At 43.3% G+C, this 25,445-nt stretch overlaps 1 protein-coding gene across 1 annotated transcript in view; it reads left to right on the top strand.

Annotated features, from left to right (window-relative positions):
- Nucleotides 1-25,445, top strand: part of TRANK1 (tetratricopeptide repeat and ankyrin repeat containing 1) — a 273,379-nt gene that overhangs the window by 39,567 nt on the left and 208,367 nt on the right. Inside the window, exons 4-5 of the mRNA XM_073630592.1 lie at nt 7,723-7,849; nt 9,533-9,683. Coding sequence (XP_073486693.1) covers nt 7,723-7,849; nt 9,533-9,683 — 278 coding nt within the window. The remainder of the gene's footprint in view (nt 1-7,722; nt 7,850-9,532; nt 9,684-25,445) is intronic.

A 25,445-nucleotide genomic window follows, 5' to 3' on the forward strand; every position in this document is an offset into this window, starting at 1 on the left:
AGGGGATATTCCAACTCCTGCCTCAAATAAGCCTACAGGAGGGTTTGCGCCAGAACGTGCAGCGATATACTGTACAATCCCTCAACCAAAAAACTCAAGTCCAAACCCATCTCCATCATTATGAGATTTTCCAACCAACATGCAGCCATTAAGAAAGTCATATCAAAATACTGGCACATGCTCACCATGGATTCGTCCATTGGCCCCTTTGTATCCCCTGCACCGGCATTCACCTACAGGCAGGCTGGTTCTCTCCGAGACCAGCTGGTCTGTAGTGAATTCAAAGGCGGGGGCAAACACGACCCTTGCAAAAATAAAGGCACGTTTACGTGTGGCGGATGCAATTATTGCAAGTTTCTTAACACCTCCAAAAATGTCACCTTGCCCAAAGGTGAACTGTTCAGACCTAGGCACTACGCGAATTGTAAAACATGCGGGGTAGTGTACCTACTTACATGTGAATGCGCATCTTTCTACGTAGGGAAAACCATCCAGGAGTTTTGGCGCAGGGCTTATAGACACATCACAGCCATGCAAACCTGCAACCCCAACCTACCCTTGGGCCGTCATTTCACGAAGGTACATGAGGGTATATGCCCCAAATTTTGTTTCATTATCCTTGATCGTGTACACACGGGCATGCGTGAAGGAGACATGAACAAAACACTCCTACAACTGGAACAGAGGTGGATCTTCAGACTTAGAGCCACCCAACCCCCATGATTAAATACATGCATATCCTTCGGACCGTTTTTGGAGGGTTTCTCCTCAGGGGGCTCGGAGTGGGAACCGGACGAGATGCCCCCCTAGGCAAAACTCTTTCCCCCTCTTCCGGTTTAACCCCTTCAGGCATTGACCGTTCCATCCCCCACCTGTTTTTTACCTTTATGTGTTTTTTACCTTATGTGTTGTATACTACATTATATATATTTTATTCTCTCAATTTGTACATAGTTATATATCATGTATAGAATATATGCTTCCCCCGGGTCCACGCCCAATATGCTTTCTCTCATTATGCTTTTTATCCATTGACCCTTACAAGTTCCTTTGTTCCAATCCTCTTTCTTCCAGTGTCCCGGCCATGTCCCTCTTCTCTCTGTGTCCTCCTACTTCACCCCCTGACATCCGACCCACTGTTTGGTTTGGCCTGTCCCTTCTCCCCACTCTGGATGGCCGTCCCACCCCGGATGTGTCACCGGATTTGTTTCCCACTCGGCGCAGGGGGGCCGCCTGATGCGACTATGTTTGCCACGGGCGGCGTTCTTGTAACCGGAGGATCCTGGATCGTAATCGCGGTCCGGTTTCCTCCGACTCCTGCCCGCGGGCCTGTGGCGTGGGTCTCGGTCCCGCCCCGTGCGGCACACGTCACCACGCCGGGGATTACGTCGCCGCGCCCAGAGGCTCACACACACTCTGGCAGCGGTCTCCAATGGGGCCGGTGCGTGCGCCCCAGGCTCGGGGGCGTCTACCTCTCCTCCCATTGGCCGCGCCCGCGACCTATCGCGAGCGTGGCCTCACCATTTCAATGGGCAGGGCTCACCTCACCATTTCCTGGTGTCCCCTGCCACGGCACGCCGATCCTTATCCCTGAACCAGACTGCACCAGGTAAGATAGCCACATGCATGGCCCTGCATCGCCCTATGGCTGACACCCAGTTTCCTGCTTCATCCACCATTTACTGTCTTTTAGACCGGACCCCCCAAGCCTCCCCTGGCCTGGACCTTTGGTTGGGCATTTACCTTCTAGTGCCCTGAACAGTCCTCTGGCCGGCACCACACAATCTCCTTGCTGCACCAGGGACCCCCCGACCCTGGATGTCACCCGGCTGGGGTGTCACATCCTACTACACAGGACCTCTGCTTAGACTCATCCGTGCAACTCTCCCTGCATACCTCTGACACCCGCCAGCACAACACTGACGGGCTCATCCAGGTATTCCACATTTTTTATTATTATTTTCACTCTGATGGGTTGCATTACTCATGGGGTTCCACAACCTACCCCCTTCTGAGGCACACCTACTGCCTCTTCCTAATAACCTCCCCCCCTTACCTCCTTTGCTCCTTTGCAGATTGGAGCCCCCCATAGGACAATCCTTCTCATTGGTGGCTTTCTGACGCCCTCTGTTGGGGAATACCCCCCTGGTGGCTCCGCTGGGATTGGGCACACAAGCCTTGCCGGATGTGGACTGGGAACAGGCTATACCTCTATTTTCAGTGGTGTCATGTCCCCCCAACACCCCTCTCCCTTTGAGAGTTTTTAACGGATGCAGTACCAGACACATGCCCCCCCAAGCAATACTATATGGTCAGTACCTCATTGTTTCTCTTATATGCATACTACATACTTATATTACAACAGTCATTTTCTTTATATGTTTACGCATATACTTGATTACATGATGTTTTTCACAATTGGTTTATAATTGTCTTTTTAATTTTTAGACATATCTTTTGTTTGCTGATTCCAATCAGATACCCCTGAGGAAGAGTATATCTCGAAACGCGTCGGGTACTCCCCGCATATGTGTTCCATGTGCACTGGCGTTTTAGGATTGTGGATTTCTGCATATTGTATTGCTATTTTTTGCATATGTCATGCATACTGTATCCTGTGTATATTTACCCTATGTACTATAGACCTATTTAGATCTATACCACAATAAACACTTAAATTCATTCCAACCAATCCCATATTTCTTATACTTTTTTACTACTCGTGAGTGAGTGTCCCCTTTAAAGTCCCGCAAGAGGATCAAATTTCCATTCAGCTTGTTATATTTGGGATGCGGGTTCACCCCACTCTCTAGACCAACTGAGCACCACCCCCCGTTCATTCACGCTGCCACCAAGAAGACAAAGACAGGTCCGTCGTGCCCATAGTGTCCTTCCTGCAGAATTTGCCAATCCTAATTGGCAGCCCACCACTTCTGCAGCACCCGTACTTCCCCATTCACTGGGCCACCCAGAATTCGGTTGCTGCTGTTTTTCCCGGAAGATCTCTATAGATCTATTGTGGACCAAAGCAATTTGTACGCTGGTCAATTCATCACCGCTAATCCCCAGTTGTCCTCCCTTGCCAGAGATTGGAAACCAATTACAGATTGTGAATTTAAGACCTTTCTGGGCCTATCCCTCCTCATGGGTGTAGCTAAAAAAAATGGGTTGCGGTCATATTGGTCCACTGACCCTATTCGCCATACGCCCATGTTCTCTGCTTCCATGGCCAGGGCACGATACGAGCAGATCTTGCGGTTCATGCACTTCAACAACAATGATCTCTGTCGTGCTCCTGGAGACCCTGGATACGATCGGCTCTACAAAATTCGGCCCCTCGTAAACCACTCCAGCCAACGCTTTGCAGCCTTGTTTACTCCCGATCAAGTTGTCTGCGTTGAAAAGTCCCTGATTAAATTTTTCTGGCCGCTTGTCTTTCAAACAGTATCTTCCCAGCAAGCATGCTAGATACGGTGTCAAGATGTATAAGCTCCATGCCAGGGCCACAGGCTATACATATAGTTTTATGGTTTACGAGGGAAGAGTCACATAGAGCCGCCGAACTGCCCAGATTACATAGGGAGTACTGGCAAGATTATGTGGGACTTTGTGTCACCCTTATTCGGAAAGGGGTACCATTTGTATGTGGACAATTATTACACGAGCGTGCCACTTTTTAGTCACTTGTTTGATCATCAGATTGGCGCATGTGGCACCGTGCGATCTAATCGCCAGGGCTTACCCCAGAGGCTTGTAGATTCCCGTCTTAGGCTGGGGGAGAGAGCCTGCTTGAAGTGTAATAATTTTCTTGCTGTGAAGTGGAGGGATAATGTTTTTGTTCTGTCCTCCCTTCACGCAGGCACAACGGTCCAAATTCCTATGGCGACTGGTGTTGTGGAGAAACCCCTCTGTGTCCATGAATGTAACCAAAATATGGGAGGGGTGGACCTCAACAACCAGTTGTTGGTGCCGTACCTAGTTGTCCGTAAGGCCAAACGCTGGTACAAAAAAGTGTCTGTTTTATACATTTCAATTAGCTTTGCTGAACGCTCATGAGCTATACAGAGCTTCAGGACGGACTGGATCCTTCCTTAAATTCCAGGAAGAGATCGTCCGAGCCCTTCTGTTTCCAGACGGTGCTTCACCTCACCTTCCCAATCCAAATGCAGTAAGCCGGCTGCATGAGAGGCATTTTCCGTATGTCCTCCCTAGTACCCCTACCCAACGAGCCCCCCCAAAGAAGATGTCGTGTCTGTAGCAAGCGTGGATATAGGCGTGACACTCGCTATTATTGTCCCTCCTGTTCTTACAATCCTGGTCTTTGCATTGGTGAATGTTTTGAACGCTACCATACACTAGTGGAGTTTTAGCGTAGGGTACAGCACTGCACAGACTAGGACACACTTTCACAGGATCTCCCAAGATGCCATCGCATTTTGAGTGTAAATTTGCTGTCACCTCAAAATAGCTCAACACGCAGCCCCCCCGTCTTCCATGGTTTTCTCTGGCTCTCCTGTCCCAACAGGGAACCTGAGAATGCAGCCGGTGGTTCCGCCAGCTCAACATAGAGCTGATCAGAGACCAGAATGGCTCCAATCATCTCTATGGCCTAAGAAACCGGAAGCCACAAGCATTTCATGACTTATATTTCGCCGGATATAAACAGCGCCATTGGGAAATTGGGAAAGCATTTTATCACACCGTTCTTGGTGTGGTCAGATGCTTTGGGGGCAGAAGAGAGATCTAGGGTATAATAGACCCCAATTTTTTTCAAAAAAAGAGTACCTGTCACTACCTATTGCTATCATAGGGGATATTTACATTCCCTGAGATAACAATAAGAATGATAAAAAAAATTAAAGGAACAGTTTAAAAAAAAAAAAAAAATAATAATAAAAAAAAAAGCACCCCTGTCCCCCCCGCTCTCGCGCAAAGGCGAACGCAAGCTTCGGTCTGGCGTCGTATGTAAACAGCAATTGCACCATGCATGTGAGGTATCACCGCGAAGGTCAGATCGAGGGCAGTAATTTTAGCAGTAGAACTCCTCTGTAAATCTAAAGTGGTAACATGTAAAGGCTTTTAAAGTTTGTCGCCACTGCACGTTTGTGCGCAATTTTAAAGCATGTCGTGTTTGGTATCCATGTAGTCGGCCTAAGATCAACTTTTTTATTTCATCAAACATTTGGGCAATATAGTGTGTTTTAGTGCATTGAAATTAAAAAAAAGTGTGTTTTTTTCCAAAAAAATGCGTTTGAAAAATCACTGCGCAAATACTGTGTGAAAATAAAAAAATGCAACACCCACCATTTTAATCTGTAGGGCCTTTGCTTTAAAAAAGATATAATGTTTGGAGGTTCAAAGTAATTTTCTTGCAAAAAAATATGATGAATGAATGTGATGTGTGACAAGCTTCTAAATATTGTGCATAAAATGCCAGGACAGTTCCACCCCCCCCCCCCCATGACCCCATTTTGGAAAGTAGACACCCCAAGCTGTTTGCTGAGAGGCATGTCGAGTACATGGAGTATTTTATATTTTGACACAAGTCAAAATATAATATTTTTTTTTTTTTTTTTTTGCACAAAGTTGTCACTAAATGAAAAATTGCTCAAACATGCCATGGGCATATGTGGAATTACACCCCAAAATACATTCTGCTGCTTCTCCTGAGTATGGGGATACCACATGTGTGAGACTTTTTGGAAGCCTAGCCGCGTATGGAACCCCGAAAACCAATCACCGCCTTCAGGCTTTCTAAGGGTGTACATTTTTTATTTTACTCCTCACTGCCTGTCACAGTTTTGGAGGCCATGGAATGCCCAGATGGCACAAAATCCCCCCAAATGACCCCATTTTGGAAATTAGACACCCCAAGCTATTTGCTGAGAGGTATGGTGAGTATTTTGCAGATCTCGCTTTTTGTCACAAAGTTTTTAAATTTGAAAAAAGAAAAAAAAAAATACATTTTTCTTTCTTCATTTTTAAAAACAAATGAGAGCTGCAAAATACTCACCAAGCCTCTCAGCAAATTGCTTGGGGTGTCTACTTTCCAAAATGGGGTCATTTGGGGGGGTTTTGTGCTATCTTGGCATTTTATGGCCTTCAAAACTGTGATAGGTAGTGAGGAGTGAATTTAAAAATTTACGCCCTTAGAAAGTCTGAAGGCGGTGCTTGGTTTTCGGGGTCCTGTACGTGGCTAGGCTCCCAAAAAGTCTCATGTGGTATCCCCGTACTCAGGGGATGCAGCAGAATGTATTTTGGGGTGTAATTCCACATATAACCATGGCAATAATTTGGTGACAACGTTTTGTAAAAAAATTTATATATATATATATATAATATATATATATATATATATATATATATATATATATATATATATATATATATATATAATTTTTTTTTTTTGTCATTTTTCAATCACTTGGGACAAAAAATATATATTCAATGGGCTCAACATGCCTCTCAGAAATTTCCTTGGGGTGTCTACTTTCCAAAATGGGGTCATTTTGGGGCGGTTTGTACTGCCCTGCCATTTTAGCACCTCAAGAAATGACATAGGCAGTCATAAACTAAAAGCTGTGTAAATGCCAGAAAATGTACCCTAGTTTGTAGACGCTATAACTTTTGCACAAACCAATAAATATACACTTATTGACATTTTTTTTACCAAAGACATGTGGCAGAATACATTTTGGCCTAAATGTATGACTAAAATTGAGTTTATTGGATTTTTCTTATAACAAAAAGTAGAAAATTGTATTATTTTTTAAAATTTTCGGTCTTTTTCCGTTTATATCGCAAAAAATAAAAATCGCAGAGGCAATCAAATACCATCAAAAGAAACCTCTATTTGTGGGAAAAATATTAGGACGCAAATTTTGTTTGGGTAAAACATTGCATGACCACGCAATTACCAGTTAAAGCAACGCAGTGCCAAAATTGTAAAAAGTCCTCTGGTCTTTGGGCAGTCAAATGGTTTGAGGCTGAAGTGGTTAAAGTGGTTGTAAACCCTTACAATCCACTTTTTGCTACAGGTAAGCCTATAATAAGGCTTACCTGTAGCTACCCCGGATATCGAAGCCCCCGCTGCGGTGCCCGTACACAGCATCGGCCAGCGACATAGTTCCTGGAGTTACTTCCAGGTATCACGGGATCCAGTGCTGTGATTGGCCAGAGCCGCGATGACGTCATGCACACGGGAGCCACCGGCAACGGCACACTCACTGAAGCAACGGGACGTACGTGCCATTGCTTCAGTGCGCATGTGCCGATGACATCGGCATCTTCTTCTTTTTTTTTTTTTTTTTTTTTTCTGTGTGGGTTTACAACCAATTTAATCATCCCTAATCTATCTTAATTTTAATTTATTTGGGCTGGAATTACACTGTAAACCCTGAGCAGATTGTTATGGCTGCTGTGATCTCATAAGGAGATTTTCCCTGATTTCCTTTCATCTATGCATTTGTACCAGCTAACTACTTACCTAACTACTTATTCTCCACTCGTGTGGGAGAGTTTGGTGACCTGTACAGATACTACTTTCTGCTCTTTTTCACTGCATTATGCTTATTTCATAACTCTTTGTGCTCTTTAATTAGTTCTAGGCAGATTTCCAATTTGTTGCTGTCTGTTCAAAAAATGTGGGAAGGTGTGGGTATAGGACCCAGCAAGAAACGTGAAAATCTACAAAAATATTAAATTTTTAAATTTTTCTTTCAGTGACTACAGTCATCAAATGGCAGTAATTTTGAATAACCATGCTAATGCCTTGTTCAAGCTTAGAAGATGGCAAGAGGCATATTTTTCAGCATCACAAAGTTTTAATTGTAATCCTTCTTTTGCTAAGGTATGTTTTGCTAATTGTCTATATTGACTGGCTTTGTATTATTATTAGAATATTATATTAAAATTATTATTAGAATTTTATATTCTATCTATCTATCTATCTATCTATCTAGCTATCTAGCTATCTAGCTATCTAGCTATCTAGCTATCTATATCTATATAATCTCTATCTAGCTATCTATATCTATATAATCTCTAACTAGCTATCTATATCTATATAATCTCTATCTAGCTATCTATATAATCTCTATCTAGCTATCTATATAATCTCTATCTAGCTATCTATATACTGCTTTTATCCTTAGTGTGTGTCTTTGCATTGTGCCATGATATAGTGGCAAGGGAAAGGCGGGACAACAGTTAGTAAAATTTTATACTACAGGTATTATTGAATTTCACATTCATTTACAAGTCTTGTAACTAAGACAGTAAGTAGCTAAAAAAAGTACCAAAAAGTAAAAAATGCTGATGGTCTGTTAATCCTGTTACTGGGAGACTAATTTTATTTACATTTCTGTACACGTGTTATGTTCTGTATTTTTGGCTTAATAATTGCTTAAAACCCTCAAACTGTGGTACCCACAATTATCAATTGGAGACATTTTAAAAAGATATTCTGCTTATGCTTTTAGAGGTAAGTTAAATACAAAAGTACCCAAAGCTGAGTGCATTTGTTTCATTTTATTTTTTGTTGTCTCATTCTCCTAAAAGCAGTGAGGGAGCCAAGTTACCAGGGGAGTGGTAAATATTTCGGAGCCTGCTAAAAGCCCAGATCACTTTTTATATAAGCCAGCAGAATTGAACCAAAATAAGTTGTGAGCTACCTCAAAGTGGTATCAAACCCAAAACCAAACACGCAATATATTGCAGCTTCCCAATCATCAGATGTGGTGGCTGCATTAGATTTCCTTTTTATTTTAGATTTTTTTCATCTGGTGATCTGGCAAGTAACACACCTCCTGTATTGAGGTGCCTACACTCTGGATTAAAGAGCAACAGAGACACCCTTTGGATAACAACATTGTCAGTCTGGGGGAGAATAATGTTGGATACATAAGCAGATTTTAGATGCACTGAAAAATTGAAGCCAAACTTCAGCAAACACTTTGTAAGCAGTTACAACAAATCGTTTTGTTCCCTCTGGGATAAAGGTTTTACATAAAATCTGAACATTGTAAGCACCCCATGTCACTGGTAGATTGTTTGTTTGTCTTAACCCTCTTAACTGCTACATTTGCAAGTTCGTTCTGTTGACAACAGACTTACTGGCCGGATCACTAGTTGAAAATCAAACAAAGAAAAGCCTAAAGAAGAAAACTAATGCAAACATCACTTCTAAGAATTGGTAGGCTGCAATATAATGTTTGCTGGGGTGGAGTAGGATTCCAACCCTCTGTCTAAAGTGCATATTCTTTAAAGCAGCATAGCTCAATAGCAGAGGGTGGATTATAAGAGTCAGGTGATGGACAAATAAGTATAAAGTGGCTCCCTTTTGAGAACATATTTGGTTTTATAATTCCCCCACTTCCCCCCTTTCTTCTAACCTCCCTCGTCGGGGTTGATTTAAGTAATTTTATACCTCCTAATTGTATTTATTTTGGTTATGACCAGCCATCATTGCTCATGTATAGTAAGGAGGCTCTACAAAACTTTCTAATGGGGATAACTACTGTTGCCATTACAGGCGTATTTCCGTGCTGGACATTCCTTGCTGATGTTAAATAACATACGTGATGCCTTGAACATGTTTATGGCTGGCCTTATGATCCTTCGAGGCAGTGAACAATCCAGAGATATAGCAGACTTTCTGCATGGCATCTTCAAGACTTTTGAAGGTATTTCATTTGCCTTTTAACTTGCATTGTATAGGTTTTGTCATTGTAAATAGCTGTAATTGGGCAAGGAATGGAAAGGATCGCCAAACCGCTGAAAAAATTGTCAGTTTCCTCCTGCCAAGAGCTGTACAGATTCTCATAATATTCTTTGAAATTATCTACGATTTCTGGAGTGTGGGAAGAAAACCTACCCTCCTGATGCTAATCGTCGGGGACCACAGATGGAGATTAATTTATCTTGACCAAGTGTGCCAACATTTGCCCCACTCTTTCCCCTTCCCCAAAGGTGTTCTACCCCTGAAAGAGTTGTTTATTCTCTGCTTTTCTAATCATAGTTGTCCTATAAATCTGTTGTTCCTCTGACCAAGCCCTGAGTGTATCAGGGGTCGGATCATTCACATATTATTTTTCCATTGTTGCAACCCTCTCGACAGCCGCTTTTTCCCAATCCTTAGTCCGTTTTTTTTATTTTTGACACTTGTATCATTATACCACGAAGGAAGGCCTTCAAAGTGTCCCAAATCACCCCTACTGAAGCGGTACCACTATTTAAATCAACAAATTTTCTTAGGGCTATTAGCACCTCATCCGGATTACCCATCAATTCCATCCAAAAGGGACTGAATTTCCACTCCCCAGGGCGATAGCCTTCCCTCAATCCTCTGGACAATGTCACTGGAGAATAGTCAGAAAGACCTCTTGGCATATAACTTAAATTCTTTATCACATATAGTGCTTCCTCAGTCCTCCGTACTATATCTCCCCAACCCAGCTGGGGTATAGAAATTTTGGTAAGGTGCGTCTCCTGCGGGCAGAGTAATCCCACCCCATACGTTTTTGCTGCAGAGAGGACAGCGTTTTTTTTTCGCGGGGTCTCCCAGACCCCGAACATTCCAGGAGCATATAATTAACCTTTTTTACCTTCATACAATTGGCCATTTAACCATTTAGTGTACAGAAAAAAATTGCATTTAATTATAATTCAATCTGACCAAACCTGGTTGTGTAATTTCTATAAGCTTTGTGTACTCTCTATTTGTTAACTAATCCTTCTTCTTTTTGTACTTTTGTGATATTTTTTGTGACAAAATATTTCATATATAAAGTGCGTTTATTCTTCATGCACCCCCTCAATCCATATCTCTCTCGTCTCATGCGCAAATCTCTCTAATTTGGCTGCTGCCTCCTGGTTCCCTTTCACATTGCGCTGAGGCTGTGTGCTGGAACTGGCACCATCCTGTTGCACTGGGTCTCTCCCCCCCCCCCCCTTCTGCATCATGGCAGGATATTAATGGTGGCCCAGCACCTCCTTCATTGGTATTTCAGTCTGTGTGGCAGACTATGTAGGCTGCTACAGTCTCTGCCCACTCCTTCATCAGTTGCTGTCCTTGTGGCTGTTGATGCTGATTTTTTTTTTTTTTACTGTTCGGTGCTGTATTGCTACTATGGGGCAATCACTGCTGTCCTCTCGCCAGGCTGAATCCCCCCACTCTGACTCCACTGCAGCATCTTTTTTTCTTTTGGATGTGTGCACTGTGGTTCGCCTTAATCGGATGCCGCTGCAGGTTTCCTACATGTACACTCCTGAGTGGGTGTGTAGTTCTCTGTTGGAGTCGCTCCCTAGCGACAGTCACTTGATGCCCGGGGGCCAAGCTCTCCTCCCTTTCTGTACCATTCATACCTGTAAGCCTGTAATGCTTCCTTTCTGAGGAGTCTCTCTTTAGATCCATTGGAAGAGGAAGGTGTTCCCTAGTATGCATTATATGCACACGTTTCGAAGGACTTTTAGCTTGGCAGGGTTCAGAGTTGGTTTTGCATTTTGATTTTTGGTCCGCTGCTCTCTCACCTGCTGTTTTACGGCATCTGCCTTGGTTGAGGGCTGGTTTGTGGATCAGCCATCTACATTGCGCCTTCTGCAATGCTCAATTCAGGTGCCTGCTTTTTAGTTTTCTTGGATGCCCTCTGCTCCATCACTGGTGTTATGAAGCAACAGTGTGAGCCTGGTTATTTCCCATCTCTGCACGCTATCACTTTTTGCGGCAAAGGTTTTTTCTCCAGGAACAAACCTATGGTTCTTCTGGATGGGTTTTGGAGGTCATTTCTCTCGACGGACTTTATGCCAGATAGTTTCTTCCATCCAACCTCCATCTTCACCTCAGCATCTAGCTCACCTGCACTATGCGGTTGAGGGGCTTTTTGTTCAGGGAGTCCTAGCCTGGTTCCATCCTCCAAATGGTACAAGTGTTTACTATTCCAACATTTTATTGTGCAAGATGAAAGGGATTGTCCAGTTCTGGATGGAAAGTCCTTGCTCTCCTTCCTGAGTGTGCGCAAGTTTTGCATGTCAAGTCGGTGCGCTCGGTCAAAGCCTCCTTATGCCACATCAAGGATGCCTGTCTTTAAGTCTCTATTTGTTGCTTTCATCAGAAGTTCCTTCGATTTGCTGTAGGGGAACTGCATTTCCGGTTTGTAGCACTTCCCTTTGGCCTGACTTAGGCTCTGCATGTCTTCTCCAAGGTCCTGGCCCCTGTTTTTGCCCTCTTGCATTAACAGGGGATTGTTATTCATCCATCCATGCTAAGCCATCCAAACTCAGCATACCCATCCATACTCGGTATACTCATCCATCCATCCATGCTCACCCACCCATACTCAGCATACTCAGCCATCCATTCATGCTCGGCATACCCATCCATACTCAGTATACTCATCCATCCTCATCCATCTATCCATCCATGCTCATCTATCCATCCATACTCACCATACTCATCCATCCATGCTCAGCCATCCATACTGAGGGTACTCATCCATACTCAGCATACTCATCCATACATGCTCAGCCATCCATACTCCGCAAACCCATTTATACTCGGCATACTCATCCATCCATCCATGCTCACCCATCCATACTCAGCATATTCATCCATCCATGCTTAGCCATCCATACTCTGCATATCCACCCATCCATGCTCGGCCATCCCATCCACCCCCATCCATAATTACCCATCCATACTCAGCCGCACCCAGCCGTACATAGCCATACTCAGCCGTACCCGGCCATACTCAGCCGTACTCGGCCATACCTGGCCATACTCAGCCGTACCCATTCATGCTCAGCCATCCCCATTCATGCTCATCCATGCCACATCAGTTATCGTGCATGCCACATCCATGCCACTACAGTGCCTCACAAAAGTGTAATAGGTAGTTAAATTAGATTTGAAACTTATGCTCCTAGAACACCTGATGGTGATCCCTGCATGTTGGTCCGTACTCAGGAGGAGTAGGAAAATCTATTTTCTGGTGTAATTTTTGGTATGTACATGCTATGTGTTAGAAACATTGTGTAAATGGACAACGTTGTGTTAAGAAAATGAAAACGCATTTTTTTTTTTTTTAACACGTTTTCTAAAAACTTGTAGAAAAAAATGACATGCCTCATAGATTATACATTGGGTTGTTTTATTTCCAAAATGGGGTCATTTTTGGGGCAATTCCATTGTCCTGGTTCTCTAGGGCCTTCAAAATTGTAAGAGGTAGTCAAGAAATTATATATGTAATTTATGCTCCAAGAACGCCTGATGGCGCTCCCTGCATGTTGGGCCTCTGTATGTGGCCTTGGCTTGTAAAAGTCTCACACATGTGGTATCGCCATACTCAGGAGGAATAGTAGAATGTGTTTTGGGGTGTAATTTGTGCTATGCATATGCTGTGTGTGAGAAATAACCTGCTAATATAACAATTTTGTGAAAAAAAATTTAGATTTTGCAAAGAATTGTAGGAAAAGATTACTTAAAAAAACTCACCATGCCTTTTACTAAATACCTTTTGAATGTCTACTTTCCAAAAAGGGGTCATTTGGGGGGTATTTGTACTTTCCTGGCTTGTTAGGGTCTCAAGAGATAGGCCGTCAGTACTTCAAGTGTGATCAATTTTCAGAGATTGGCACCATAGCTTGTGGACTCTCTAACTTTCGCAAAGACCAAATAATATACAACGATTTGGGTTATCTTTACCAAAGATATGAAGCGGTATAAGTTTTGGCCAAAATATATGAAGAAAAATTACTAATTTGCAAAATTTTATAACAGAAAGGAAGAAAAATGCATTTTTTTTTTTTTACAGAATTTTAGGTCTTTTTCCTTTTATAGCGCAAAAAATAAAAACCCAGTGGCGATTAAATACCACCAAAAGAAAGCTCTATTTGTGTGGAAAAAAAGGACAAAAATTTCATATAGGTACAGTGTTGCATGACTGAGTAATTGTCATTCAAAATGTGAGAGCACTGAAAGCTGACAATTGGTCTGGTTAGGAGGGGGTGTAAGTGCCCAGTGGTCAAGTGGTTAAACTGCTCTGGAATATTTTAAGAAATTTGATACCCCCAGTTGGCCTTCTTTTATAACTGAAAAAAAAAGTTATTTGTGAACCAGCATACACTGGAACCCCCAAATACATTTCAGGATACTGGACTTGAAATCTTTGGGGTTTTTATTTAGTGGGCTTTTGAGTGGAAGGGAACTAAATTGAATTTATGTTCAAAAATGTAAATCATTTTTTGTGTGGATTCAAGTTTTGCAGCTCCGAGAATAAATATTAAGTGGTGAATTAACTAAATATGTAAAATATGTTGTATTTCACACAATTATCATCTATTCCAAATAATTCATATAATTGTGCAAAGTTCATTGTGATGTATAAACTATGTATCCACTCGTGAGTGGATACACAATATTGACAATTTTGTCACTGCTTGCAATTTTTTTCCGTTTTTTTTTTTCATAGATAATTGTGTGACATATTTCTCATATTTAGTTGATTTAGTTTGATATTTTTGGTACTGCAAAACTTTTATATTTGTTATCTTTAAGGTTTGTGTGCCAATCTTTGTCTTTGCTAGTTGCCTATTTTTCCACGAGCACTTATTTTATACAGTACATCAGGACTTAAATCTTTTTTGTGTTTATCTGCCCTATCCATAAGAAAATATAAAGATCATACATTTACCTCTTCTAGTCATTTCTTTAGGGAGGGGCTACAATTAATTTGTATTGTTGTGAGATTCTTTCTTTTCTTTCTTTCCTTTCCTTCTTATATTGTACTTTTATTAAAGCGGGGTTCTGCTTAAAAAAAAAAAAATTAAAAGTCAGCAGATACAAATACTGCAGCTGCTGACTTTTAATAATCAGACACTTAATTGTCCCAGGGTCTAGCAATGCGAGGGAACGAAGCTCCGCTTGTCTCCCCCTCCTCTCTGCAGGGCCGGCTTTGTAACTGTGGGCGCCCGGCTGTGGCTTCACAGCCGGGCACCCACTGCGCATGCGCGAGCCGTGACTGGCCGGGCAATCATCTGGGACCTGTGACGCGTATCCCAGATGATTGCCAAGAGGGAGGGGGGAGAGATGGTCTCCCTTCAGTGCCGTGGTGAAAAAGAGGGTATCCGCTCCCCCCCCCAAAAAAATTACATGCCAAATGTGGCATGTCAGGGGGTCACCTCCCTTAAAGCAGAAGTTGCATTTTTGGGTGGAACTGCGCTTTAAGTATATAAAATAAGTACGTTACAGCTTATACAGCACAACATGTACATGACACATACATTTTGGTAGAAACCTCAAGCTCCAATACAGGAAGAATCAAAAAAATAGGCTAATGCTGGTATGACCATCTGTTCTGGTTAGGATGATTCAGAGCTGTATACAGGAATACAGTGAATGACATAATTTGAGAGAGTACAACATATGCAAAAAGAAAAAAAAAGAAACCAGATAAACTTCTGCATTCAGAGGTTTAAAGAAAGGGCCATCAGGATATACATCATTTAAGTAGCAGTAGCTTAAAACTATGCAAACCATTTCCTTTTCTTTTTTTTTTTTTTTTTTTTTTTTTCAAATTGCTTGTGCTAGATGGACTTGTGTATTTTGACAAACATGTAAATAAATGCCACTATCACAATGCATTAAGATAAAAAGCCTTCTATGGACAGCAGCCCCCCTCAGCCCCTCTAATACTTACCTGAGGTCCCTTAAGATCCAGCGATGTTGCAGGAGTGTCTCGGCTGCCAGGGACTCCCCTCCACATGGCTGAGACAGCAGCGCAACGCCATTGACTCCTGCTACTGTCATTCAAAGTCAGTCAGCCAATGAGGAGAGAAAGGGGCACGGGGTGGGCCGTAGCTCCATATCTGAATGGACACCAGGAGCTGTAGCTTGGCTCGGGGGGGGGGCCCCATAGCAAGCTGCTTGCTGTGGGAGCACTCAACAGGAAGGAGGGGCCAGAAGAGGGACCCGAGAAGAGGAGGATTATTTTTTTTAATTTTTTTATTCAAGGATGTGCAGTAGATACAGTAAGAGGGTAACTTCGCACAACATGCAATCAGCAGTAAACATCATTAGTACAACCAATACTCGGAGACATACTGTGGAAGAGTAAAGCGTATACATGTGGCAACAAAGAAAAAATGCTTATAGGGATGCTGTGACCCTTCCAACCAGTCTGTGTTAGAGGCGATCTTCTTTCTTCTTTGAGGAAAAAGAGAGATCAGCCAGGTGACTATAACGGTGTGTACTACAATGTTGTGTGCACACCACTTTTCATAAATTGAGAGAGAGATGAGATAGAGAACAGTCAGACAGTAGAAGTCACTGGCAATAATCTTGATTATGTGTTTTGGAGAAATTTATTGAAGAAGCGGAATTGATCCCAATAAAACCATCTGGTCTTATGCTCCTCCGACTTATTTCACAGAACAGAGGTCAAGTCTTCCATTTGCTCTATATCCTTCACTCTTGCGAACCATTGATCCACATTTGGCGTGGATTGTTTCCATAGAAGTGGGATGCAGCATTAAAAAGATGTTTGAGAAGGGACTTATGATAATGTTTCCTTGATAAAGGGGTAAGTTTTCATAGGACTGCGGCCGGGTCGTCCTGTAGGGAAATTTCTGAATTTTATATACGAGTTTGAGGATTGGTTCCCAAAAATTTTTGAGCACAGGGCATTCCCAGAAGATGTGCAAGATAGTTCCCTGGTGAAGACCACAGTGCCAACAGCAATCCGTTTTGATTGGGGAATATCTTTGCCAAGATTGATGGGGTTCTATACCAAATGTAGTTATTTTATATGTGGTCTCCTGATACTTGCTACATTAAGAAGACTTCTGTGCAAAGAAGAGTGTTCTTTATAGGGTTCAGAGAATGTAACTCTCAAGTCTCTCTGCCATTTTGCCAGGTACGGGGGATCCTCAGCAGCATAAAGTTCCAACAAAGATTTGTAGGAGGTAGAAAGGGAACCCCGAATTGGCCCCTTCCCCAAACATAGTTCCTCCAAAAGAGTAAAGTTTTCAAGTGAATAGCGCTGGTTTAGGCAATGAGCCAAGAAAGTGTGAGAACTGAATAGTCCTCCAGTGATCTAGTATTAGAGGAGCTCGTCCAGAAAGCACAGTTTCTGGCAGAGCACAGAAACTGTACAGCACAGAAAGTGGTGTCATTGGGGAGGGAAAATTTCTCAGCGAAGATAGACGAAAAAACCTGTCCATTTCCGCGAGAGTAGGACCACTCAATGGATGAGCTGCCAGATGGGTAGTGTGAGTTTTCTCTACCCACGGTAAGCCAGCGAGTGGGGCATGGGCGGTTTCCGGCTCCAGTGCTAACCACAATTTCATGTCGCCATGCTGGCACCAGTCAACAACCCTGGTCAAATGGGTCACAGTGTAATACAGGGCAGGATCCAGGAATCCAAGACCGCCTCTGAGCTTGGGTCTTAACAACAACGTTCTGCCAAGGTGTGGATGTTTACCTCGCCAGATTCATTTTATGCGAATCACGTGAATCACGTGAAAATAAGACTGCGGTATTTTGATAAGCAGTGCTTGTAAGTACAGAAGTCGGGGCATCGCATTCATCCCAAGGATATTACATTGGCCGAACCAGGACAGGGTGAAGGAGTCCCACTTTTCTTTATTGTACATCACGGGACACAGAGCACCATAATGACTATCTGGGTTATACGCTACCTTTAGGTGATTGGACACTGGCAACCAATAGTAAGAAAGTTCCCCCCATATAACCCCTCCCATACAAGGAAGTACCTCAGTTTTTTCGCCAGTATCTTGAAGGTCATGGCTGTTTGAAGCTCTTCAAAACTTAATGATGTCCCAGTAAAGGGCGTTATGGTCGGATCCATTGGGATGGCATGAAGGCTAAAATGGATGGTACCTGAGCCTCATGGAAAGGAGAGAAGATTCCTGGAGGTTTTGCCTGTAATGCAACCTTACAGCGCTGGACCCTGCATAATGGAAACCTGTGCAGTGTTTGTTCTGACCAAGGTGCTTTCCTGCAGAGTGCTATACAGGTCCAGGGGAGTGGACCCCAGATTAAGGGGGACCCAGTTTCTGAAGGTCTTTAAAGCGGGGGTTCACCCACATCGCCAAAAAAAAAAAAATATTAAAAGCCAGCAGCTACAAATAGTGCAGCTGCTGACTTTTAATACATGGCCACTTACCTGTCCCAGGGTCCAGCGATGTCGGCAGGGGACACCGAGAACCCGCTCGGTTCTCGGCAGCTGCCGCCGCCATCCTAGGTGAGGGAATCAGGAAGTGAAGCGTTGCGGCTTCACTTCCCGGTTCCCTACTGCGCATGCGCGAGTCGCGCTGCGCGTCCCAAATGGTCCCCGCTCTCTCCTGGGAGCTGTGTGTTCCCAGGAGACAGCGCGGTGGGGACGGAAAGAGGCGTAGACTCCCATGGGAGTCTATGCCGGAAGTGGGTGCAAATACCTGTCTTAGACAGGTATCTGCACCCCCCTCCCCCCTGAAAGGTGCCAAATGTGACACCGGAGGGGGGGAGGGTTCCGAAAAGCGGAAGTTCCATTTTTGTGTGGAACTCCGCTTTAATGACAAAGCTCGCCGTGATGGGTGAAGATTGGACTCCTGTTATGTTCAGATTCCTGCAGCAGGAATGGTAAGTCTGCATTTGTTTGCAGTTTCTTTTTTTTAAAGCAATCTGACTGACTGTCCTCCCGGTGGCCACTGGGAGCAGTGTGTCGTTTAAACATGCTATTTACTCTTTCTCATATGGACTGCGGTTTATCCTCCAACCACTAGAGGGCGCAGGTTCGCTCAGTATGGCCTATTTTTATATAGGCAGGAAGTGGAAGGGGGCCATGCCATGTGGCAACAGGTTCAGTTGGCCTCTGGAGACATAGCAGCATACTAACGAAGTGTGAGTACTTACTATGGGAGAACTATGTGATACAAGTCATGATTTTATGCTGCATATTTACTGCTTATTTGGGGGAAATGTACAACTGAAAGTTAAAACACCCCTAGATGGTTAGCAGTTCACTTTAAAGTGTTGACTGCTCTATAAGCCGGTGCAGCGTAGTAGACATCCTTGTAATCTTGCTACTTAAATGCATGTTTAAATATACATGTTTGGGAAAGCGTGGGCATAGCTCCAGTATATTGCATGTGTGCTTGGCCAGATCCTGCAGATCTAGTTGAGCCCAGCTTTGGTTATGCAGGTGCTTGCAAAACCTGCTGAAACCGCACGGTTGCTAAAAACGCACGGTTGCTGGAATGCACGGTTGCTAAAAACACACGGTTGCACAAGAAGTCATATTTTGCATAAATATACATGGTTATACATGTTTGCATAGAGATACATTATCAGGGTTGCACAGAATGCATGGTTTCTTAAGCATGCATGGAAGCACAAAGATGCACGTTTATTCGTGTTTGCAGAAATGGACAAGAATTTACATGTTTGCATGGAGATACATATTCATGGTTGCATAGAATGCATAATCGCATAGAGATGCATGGTTATTATTGCTTGCATAAAGATGTAGGTTTGGACATGTTTATATAAATGGACATTGATTATTTATGATCATGTGAAGATGCATGATCGCATAAAGATGCATGGCTGCATAAAGATGCGTGTTTAGATATGTTTGTTTAGTGTACTTTTTTTACATAGTCACATAAAGAATGGTCGCATAGAAATGCTTGATTGCATAAAGATGTTTGATTGCATAAAGATACATGATTATACATATTTGCTTGAATATACATGGTTATACATGTTCACATAGGATACATGGGGAGTTGTTTGCAGAGGACGGATCAGCTTTGCACTGCAGGTGCACTTGGGGTGCAGTCGCTCTGAATCTAGGCGGTAGATCTGAAATAAGGGGAAGCTCTGCTGATTTTGTCATCCAATCATGTGCAGGCTAAAATGCTGTATTTTATTTTCCTTGCCTATCCCCCTCGGATCTCCGGCGACTTTACTTCCAAGTGCACTTGCGGTACACTTGTGGTGCGGGGCAGGTTTTCCCTTGGTGAATAACCCCCATGGTTGCATAAGAATACTAGATCACTTAGAGCTGCTTGATCGCGTAAGGATGCTTGATCGTATAAAAATGCTGGTCCGCATAAAGATGCTGGATCGCATATAGATGCTGGACCATATAAAAATACATGATCGCACATAAAAAAAACATGTTGCATAAACAAGTTTCATAAATGCATTCTTGCTTATTGCTGGAATGCCTGTTTCCATGGGCACGTGTTGCATGAATGCGTGTATACAACACACACTTTCATATTTTTGCCCAAATGCAAATTGCATGAACACATGCTTCCATAGAAGCATATTGCTTAAACAGATGCTGGCATGTTTTCATTTGTACTGCTTACACATGTTTATTACATTAAGCTGTATACAGTGGGGCAAAAAAGTATTTAGTCAGCCACCAATTGTGCAAGTTCTCCCACTTAAAAATATGAGAGAGGCCTGTAATTGTCATCATAGGTATACCTCAACTATGAGAGACAAAATGTGGAAACAAATCCAGACAATCACATTGTCTGATTTTTGAAAGAATTTATTTGCAAATTATGGTGCAAAATAAGTATTTGGTCACCTACAAACAAGCAAGGTTTCTGGCTCTCACAGACCTGTATCTTCTTCTTTAAGAGGCGCCTCTGTCCTCCACTCATTACCTGTATTAATGGCACCTGTTTGAACTTGTTATCAGTATAAAAGACACCTGTCCACAACCTCAGTCACACTCCAAACTCCACTATGGTGAAGACCAAAGAGCTGTCGAAGGACACCAGAAACAAAATTGTAGACCTGCACCAGGCTGGGAAGACTGAATCTGCAATAGGCACGCAGCTTGGTGTGAAGAAATCAACTGTGGGAGCAATAATTAGAAAATGGAAGACATACAAGACCACTGATAATCTCCCTCGATCTGGGGCTCCACGCAAGATCTCACCCACTAGTGAATGACCTGCAGAGAGATGGGACCAACGTAACAAAGGCTACCATCAGTAACACACTACACCACCAGGGACTCAGATCCTGCAGTGCCAGACATGTCCCCCTGCTTAAGCCAGTACATGTCCGGGCCCGTCTGAGGTTTGCTAGAGAGCATTTGGTTGATCCAGAAGAGGATTGGGAGAATGTCATATGGTCAGATGAAACCAAAGTAGAACTGTTTGGTAGAAACACGTTTGGAGGAGAGAGAATGATGAGTTGCAACCAAAGAACACCATACCTGCTATGAAGCATGGGGGTGGCAACATCATGCTTTGGGGCTGTTTCTCTGCAAGGGGAATAGGACGACTGATCCGTGTACATGAAAGAATGAATGGGGCCATGTATCATGAGATTTTGAGTGCAAACCTCCTCCCATCAGAAAGGGCATTGAAGTTTAAACGTGGCTGGGTCTTTTAGCATGACAATGATCCCAAACACACCGCCCGGGCAACGAAGGAGTGGCTTCGTAAGAAGCATTTCAAGGTCCTGGAGTGGCCTAGCCAGTCTCTAGATCTCAACCCCATAGAAAACCTTTGGAGGGAGTTGAAAGTCTGTGTTGCCCAGCGACAGCCCCAAAACATCACTGCTCTAGAGGAGATCTGCATGGAGGAATGGGCCAACATACCAGCAACAGTGTGTGACAACCTTGTGAAGACTTACAGAAAACGTTTGACCTCTGTCATTACCAGCAAAGGATATATTACAAAGTATTGAGATGAACTTTAATATTGACCAAATACTTATTTTCCACCATAATTTGCAAATAAATTCTTTCAAAAATCAGACAATGTGATTGTCTGGATTTGTTTCCACATTTTGTCTCTTTTGTCGCTCATAGTTGAGGTATACCTATGATGACAATTACAGGTCTCGCTCATCTTTTTAAGTGGGAGAACTTGCACAATTGGTGGCTGACTAAATACTTTTTTGCCTCACTGTACATACAGTCAGGTCCATAAATATTGGGACATCAACACAATTCTAATCTTTTTGGCTCTATACACCACCACAATGGATTTGAAATGAAACAAACAAGATGTGCTTTAACTGCAGAGTTTCAGCTTTAATTTGAGGGTATTTACATCCAAATCAGGTGAACGGTGTAGGAGTTTCAACAGTTTGTATATGTGCCTCCCACTTTTAAGGGACCAAAAGTAATGGGACAATTGGCTGCTCAGCTGTTCCATGGCCAGGTGTGTGTTATTCCCTCGTTATCCCATTTACAAGGAGCAGATAAAAGGTCCAGAGTTAATTTCAAGTGTGCTATTTGCATTTGGAATCTGTTGCTGTCAACTCTCAATATGACATCCAAAGAGCTGTCACTATCAGTGAAGCAAGCCATCATTAGGCTGAAAAAACAAAACAAACCCATCAGAGAGATAGCAAAAACATTAGGTGTGGCCAAATCAACTATTTGGAACAGCCTTAAAAAGAAAAAAACGCACCGGTGAGCTCAGCAACACCAAAAGACCCAGTAGACCATGGAAAACAACTGTGGTGGATGACCGAATAATTCTTTCCCTGGTGAAGAAAACACCCTTCACAACAGTTGGCCAGATCAAGAACACTCTCCAGGAGGTAGGTGTATGTATGTCAAAGTCAACAATCAAGAGAAGACTTCACCAGAGTGAATACAGAGGGTTCACCACAAGATGTAAACCATTGGTAAGCCTCAAAAACAGGAAGGCCAGATTAGAGTTTGCCAAACAACATCTAAAAAAATCCTTCACAGTTCTGGAACAACATCCTATGGACAGATGAGACCAAGATCAACTTGTACCAGAGTGATAGGAAGAGAAGAGTATGGAGAAGGAAAGGAACTGCTCCTGATCCAAAGCATACAACCTCATCAATGAAGCATAGTGGTGGTAGTGTCATGGCGTGGGCATGTATGGCTGTCAATGGAACTGGTTCTCTTGTATTTATTGATGACGTGACTGCTGACAAAAGCAGCAGGATGAATTCTGAAGTGTTTCGGGCAATATTATCTGCTCATATTCAGCAAAATGCTTCAGAACTCATTGGACGGCGCTTGACAGTGCAGATGGACAATGACCCGAAGCATACTGCGAAAGCAACAAAAGAGTTTTTAAGGGAAAGAAGTGGAATGTTATGCAATGGCCAAGTCAATCACCTGACCTGAATCCAATTTCACTTGCTGAAGGGAAAATGCCCCAAGAACAAGCATGAACTGAAGACAGTTGCAGGCCTGGCAGAGCATCACCAGGGATGAAACCCAGCGTCTGGTGATGTCTATGCGTTCCAGACTTCAGGCTGTAATTGACTGCAAAGGATTTGCAACCAAGTATTAAAAAGTGAAAGTTTGATGGATGATTGTTAATCTGTCCCATTACTTTTGGTCCCTTAAAAAGTGGGAGGCACATATACAAACTGTTGTAATTCCTACACAGTTCACCTGATTTGGATGTAAATACCCTCAAATTAAAGCTAAAAGTCTGCAGTTAAAGCACATCTTGTTTGTTTCATTTCAAATCCATTGTGGTGGTGTATAGAGCCAAAAAGATTAGAATTGTGTCCATGTCCCAATATTTATGGACCTGACTGTATGTACTTGTTTTCTCCGGGACTATTTACCTATGTATTTATTTACATAGGACTACATGCATATGGGCCTTTTTGCCGGGGTACGTGTTTGCCTGAGGGTACGTCCGTATGAGCCCATTGACCCTGTGCTGCATACAATAATGCATGAATGGCAAGAGCACCTGTATACCTGCATGTTTCCATGCCTAGGTACTTGCATACCTAAGGGCTTGTATAGAGGTAAACCAACATTGGTTTAGGCCTGCGTCCTTGGAGGACTGTTTATTGCAGTGGTTCTCAACTCCAGTCCTCGGGACCCACCAACAGGCCAGATTTTAAGTATTACCTTGGGGAGTTGCAGACTAGAATACTGCAATCACTGAGCAGCAAATGATATCACCTGTGATGTATTTCAGCTATCTTGCAAACCTGGCCTGTTGGTGGGTCCTGAGGACTGGAGTTGAGAACCACTGGTTTATTGGGATATCCGTTATACCAGTTAAACGGTTCCAAAGAAGTGAGGCAACCCGGGGAAGCAGGAGCACCGCTCTCAGGTTCAGTGATCTGGCAGGTATCCACATCCCCTGATGGACAGTGGTTTCAGGTGCATCTGAACTACTGTGGTGTTTGGCATTACAGGGTGTCCTGGCGAATTAATTTTTCGTCAGACTGCGGCCACATCACCTTGTTCATGCCTGATCTCGGCAGGATCAAGCCGGGTTAGTATACAGATGGGAGACTGCCCGGGGATACCAGATGCTGTAAGTTATTCCCCACCGGGGTGAGGGAGGCATCTGATGCTGCTGGGTTTTTTGAGAGTATCTCAGGCCAGTAAGACTTAGGGCAGTCTCTGAGGTGTTTTTTTCCATCTTTTGCCAGCAGTAACCTGGTAGGTTAAGGGCACCTCTTGGGTGGGGGTTCGTCTCAGAGTTGTCAGTCTTTGCCTTACATTTGCTCTTAGAGAAGAAGTTATGGGCTCATTATTGTGAGACAGTTAAATGGTGGCAGTAGGAACATGAGGTCTATCTTAAGATCTCAACTCGCTGAACATCCTTCTGTTTTCAGATGGGTTAGACAGTTCAGTGATGACCTCTCTGCAAGAGGTAGGTTTCATGTAGTGGTTTGTTTCCAGGTTCATCAAGGATTTTTGTAATTGCAGTGGAAAGCCGTTTTTTTGTGAATCTTCCCTTTGGGTTGGCCACAGCTCAGGAGGATTCTCAAAGCATCTAGCCCCTAGTGCTGGGCTTGCTGAAGACAACTCAATACTCTTTACCTCAATCTTTGCTCAAGAAGCAGTCAATTCCAGGGGTTCCTTCGATATGTTTCTACAGAAGGAAGCTGTGTTTGGGTCAAAGCACATTCTCTACATACAGCCCTACTCCAGGTCTTGGTAGAGGTTCATTCCCTGTAGTGAACTTGAGGATCCAGGTATTGCTTTGCCGGAAGGCTCTGTTTCCAGGGTGTTGCAGAGCAAAGATAGTTGCTTGATATTCTTCCTTTTCAGGAATCTGGAAGATAACCACTGATGCCAGTCTCTCTAAGTTGTCTTAAGGCTGGCTACAGTTCAGTAGGCTTGATCTCCACAGGAGAAAATACTGTCCAATAGCTGGTAATTTTTTGGCCAGCATGCCTTGCTCTGGATTATAGGACAAACCTGTTGTAGGTTCAATCTTGAAATGCCTTTGCAGGCATAGATTATAATCTCAACCACCAGGGCGGTACCAGAGGTCGTGCGACTCAGGGAGGTGTACCACATTCTGTCTGGGACTGTACAAGTGCTGTCTCCATCACCAACATGTATTCCAGGTATAGGATAGTGGCCAGGGGAATCTACTAGATTCCAAGTTCTACAACAGTTGGGACAGGTGTGTCCAAGACAAGAGTCCCACTGCCAATGATG

This window comes from Aquarana catesbeiana, linkage group LG05 (assembly GCF_042186555.1).
Source record: "Aquarana catesbeiana isolate 2022-GZ linkage group LG05, ASM4218655v1, whole genome shotgun sequence".
NCBI lineage: Eukaryota > Metazoa > Chordata > Amphibia > Anura > Ranidae > Aquarana > Aquarana catesbeiana.